General features: G+C 32.5%; 1 protein-coding gene across 1 annotated transcript; it reads right to left on the reverse strand.

Moving 5' to 3' along the window:
• Nucleotides 1–992: 992 nt before the first annotated feature.
• Nucleotides 993–3,224, reverse strand: LOC131611247 (F-box/kelch-repeat protein At5g15710-like). Its single transcript, XM_058883329.1, has 2 exons — nt 3,007–3,224; nt 993–2,738 (listed from the first exon to the last, which is right to left on the reverse strand). The coding sequence occupies exon 2, from the start codon at nt 2,712–2,714 to the stop codon at nt 1,389–1,391; it is 1,326 nt and encodes a 441-aa protein (XP_058739312.1). The 5' UTR covers nt 2,715–2,738; nt 3,007–3,224; the 3' UTR covers nt 993–1,388.
• Between the last annotated feature and the right edge of the window lie 792 nt (nt 3,225–4,016).

Consider the following 4,016-nt stretch of genomic DNA (forward strand, 5'->3'; position numbering starts at 1 on the left):
AGTTGATAACTTATAGTTTATGACTGATGGTTGATGATGTATAGCTAATAAGTTAATTTAACTGTTTGATAAAATTAACAGTTCAATTAAAATGTTTGATGATGTATAGCTGATAAGTTAATTTAACTATTTGATGATATATAGCTGATAAGTTAATTTAATTGTTTGATAAATTAAAATGACCTAAAAAATATTTAATATATAATTATTTTATTTTAAATTATAAAAGATGGTAGTGAATTTTATTTAAAATAATAAGAGCAAAATAAGAAGAAAAATGATAAGTTATAAGCTAAAACGCTATTTGAAATAGCATTTAAAAAAAAACTATAAGTCTGTAAAATAAGCTATAAGCTTGTGACAAAAAGACAGCTACTAAACATATTTTTTATTGTCATATGAGCTTATAAGCTATAAGACATAAGTTGTAAGCTTAAAAATTATCTTAACCAAACAGAGTCTACATAAAATTAGGGGTGACAAAACGCCTTTGTCCTATCCCGTCCCGTCGTACACAGGAAAAAAATTGGATATAAGAATTTAACCCAATCCTTCAAGGTAGCGGGTTTATTGGTTTATTCGCTTTTTTATTTATTTATTTTTTAATAAATTAATAGATTTTTGTATTTTTCAATATATTTTTCACTTGTTTTTTTATTTTTTAGAAAAATATGTATATATTCGGAGACTCAATATTTTACCCACCACTGCCCAAATATGAAACTAATATAGCCCAATAAATAAAAGAAACGTATCAAACTCTAACAATACAATAAATAAATAAATAAGAAAAATGAAAATCTTGCTTGTAGTAATTTCATTTTTTGTGATGCACTTATCTCTAATTAACGCAGAAAGCCAGAAATCAATAAGCTCTTACATTGCTAACTTAGAGTGCTTATAGAAAGAAACAAGCTGAAAAACAACTTATGTACATGTAATAAACAGTTTTCATAAGCCCTTCCAAACAATCTCACAAGTGCTTATATGTAACTAAGCTCAGATAAGTCAATCCAAACAGATTCTTTGATCAGCTTTTGTATTGCATCGAATAGTAGTGCAACAATATACATTAACAACAACTAGTAAAACCAATTTCTACAACAGCATCAAGACGATAAAATTACAAGGCAAATCGTGTTCATAATCAGTTACTTTGCCATTAAGAAAAGTCGGGGAGAACATTTACAAGAAGTTACATAAGGTTAAAGTTCAAGACGAGATTTATGCGATTACAGATTTCAGTACACTGTCAATCCTGCGAGCATTGCAGAAGTTGAAGTTAAAGATACACGCTGCAACACATCAGGCAAAAAAGTCGTAGGTAAACCTCTTTTATAAGTGTTGTCGGTCGATATTTGACATCGATCGTGTCATGAGACTCTAGCTTAGTAGATAGAAGCATCAAATCTCGGCTCGTAGAAACAAGCTTGATTGTTGTATGACTGAAAAGCCGACCCGCCGATCCAAGACCAGATCTTTTTATCGACGTCAAACAGAAGTCCCTTCCCTTGATTATAAGAGGTGAAGCAGATTAAGTTGTCGAGTCCGAAGCATTCGAATCTCTCGGCCGATAATCTCAATAACGAACGAAAATTCTTCGGCGGCATCCTACTAATCTCCACCCACAAAATCTTGGCATGATCCAGTTCCCAAATTTTTATACTTTGTAGAGTGCTGTATAGACCGATCCTTCCAACAAGAAAAAGTCGCTTCTGGGTACCGGCAACCAAATAACCGTCGAGTAACGATCGCGGGAACCTAGCCGGAATATGTTCCCAACTGTTTATATCTAGTCTATACATCATTAAACCGAGCGGCGAAAGGGTTTCCAAATACAACCTAGAATCACAATATGCCATCTTTGAAGAGCAAAGATTAGAAGCCGGCATAGTCTGATGAACCGACCACCGATCTTCCTTCGAGTCATAAATTTCAGTTGGCAATGATTTGTCACTACATATATCATTCGTTGCTATCACTTTAAAAGACCGATCCGTTCGATCAACAACCATTATCAATTGCCTCTGTTGATTAAAATGCATACTCGGCAATACCCTCCATGTTTGAGTGAGCGGATTACAAACCAATATACAAAACACCGATCCTTCGCACCCGGAAAAACAAACAAGACCACCAGAAGAACCAACCAACCATATAGCCCAATGCGGCAAAAACGTGAAAGACATCCTATACCAAGCCTTAAGCGGTAAACTATAAACAGAACACTGCGGGATCAACGAGCTCTTACAGAAACTAAGAACACAAGGTCCATCCGACGGAACACTCGAATGAAATTTGAAAAAACTACTATCCTGAAGCAATGAATTCCATCTCTTGCAAACCAAACGAAGCCGAAAAATCAGAAACGGAGGAATCCTAGCTAAGATCTCATGCAACAAATCCTCAGGCAACATAGCCCATATGTTATCCTCCATTTGAACATCGGCGTGCACTACTTTACCGAATGTACCATGTGTTTCTTCATCTAAACCCCTCGGTTTAGTCTTAACAATCTGCCTCGACGGACTCGTGTTCCTCGACCCGACTCGCCCCATCGGACTAGTATTCCTTGACCCATTTCCCCTTGGAGGAGAAGCTTGTATACAACATCTAACATCTCCACCAAAAACTACATTCTCTACTGATTCAGATTCACCATTACAAACAACAACACCAGACCCTAATTCAGAAGATTTCACAATACAATCCATACTCTATCTAATTCCTCAAAAACCCTAAAAAACAAACAAAATTTCAGATTTAATCCCCAATTCCAATCTAACACCAACCAAAGTTTCTCTTTTTAACAATCACTGATAACAATCCCTGAAACCCTAATCACAAAATTATGAACAACCCAACAAAATCAACCCAGATCAAGATCAAAAAAATGAAAATTTTCTCAAGGGTTGATGATTTAAGACCTAAAAAGATTAGATTTTTGAACAGAGAGAAGGGAACAGAAGAGTGAAGCTATGATGGGTTGTGATGAATGACAATTACCTTAGATTTTGCAACCATTGATTGATGAATGAGGGAAAATTGTGAGGGGTAGGTGAATGAGATTGTGAAATGAAGATTGAAGAAGGAAGAAGAACCAGAAGTAGGTTCAGATTGGAGTTTGTGTTTTTTTCTCTCTCTTGGATTGGATTTGATTTTGGTACTTTTGTTTGTGTTGGTCGCAATTTTGATTTATGACAAAGGTGATAACAAAATTCAAGATTTGTCATGGGTGGTACATAGTTATAATCTAATCTTCATTAATTTAGTAGATAATTATAAATTTCTTTATATATATATTTTAATAAGATAATTATAGAATTTATTTTAATAATATAAATATAATTAAATAATAATCACCGATTTTTTAATTAAGAACGACCCTTTATATCATTTTAAATTTATTAACTAGTGTAACCACTAATTTACTAAGCATTTAAATTTAATTATCAACTATCAACTTTCGACTATAAACTATTAGTCATCAGCTATAAACTATTTGTCATCTGTTGTAAGCTAACAACTATCAGTTAGCCGCTATTAGCTATCAACTAACAGCTATTTTTATCAAACAAGACTTAAATTAACCATTAACAATTGAAATGTTTTGTTTTTAAAGTTGTGTGTTATTAGGTGTTTTATTGTTTAGAGGAGAAAATTATATCATCTAATTAAATAGAATATGTTATATACAATATATATATATATATATATATATATATATATATATATATATATATATATATATATATATATATATATATATATATATATATATTTGGAAGTTAGTTAAACATGTAGTATTCTTTAGGAATGGACAATTGCCCGATTTCAGTCAATGATAGATACAAAACGACAATTGTTGACAATTAATGAGAGTAAATTCAAAATTATTTTCGACTGTTTGTGTTTTCACATGAGGTGGATGATGGATTGGAAGAGTTACACGTTTGGCGGTTTTGTTTGAACCAATGAGGTCCTACAAAAATTGAACAAGAAAAATTTAAAAATTT

The sequence above is a fragment of the Vicia villosa genome, linkage group LG6, assembly GCF_029867415.1.
Source record: "Vicia villosa cultivar HV-30 ecotype Madison, WI linkage group LG6, Vvil1.0, whole genome shotgun sequence".
NCBI classification, from domain to species: domain Eukaryota; kingdom Viridiplantae; phylum Streptophyta; class Magnoliopsida; order Fabales; family Fabaceae; genus Vicia; species Vicia villosa.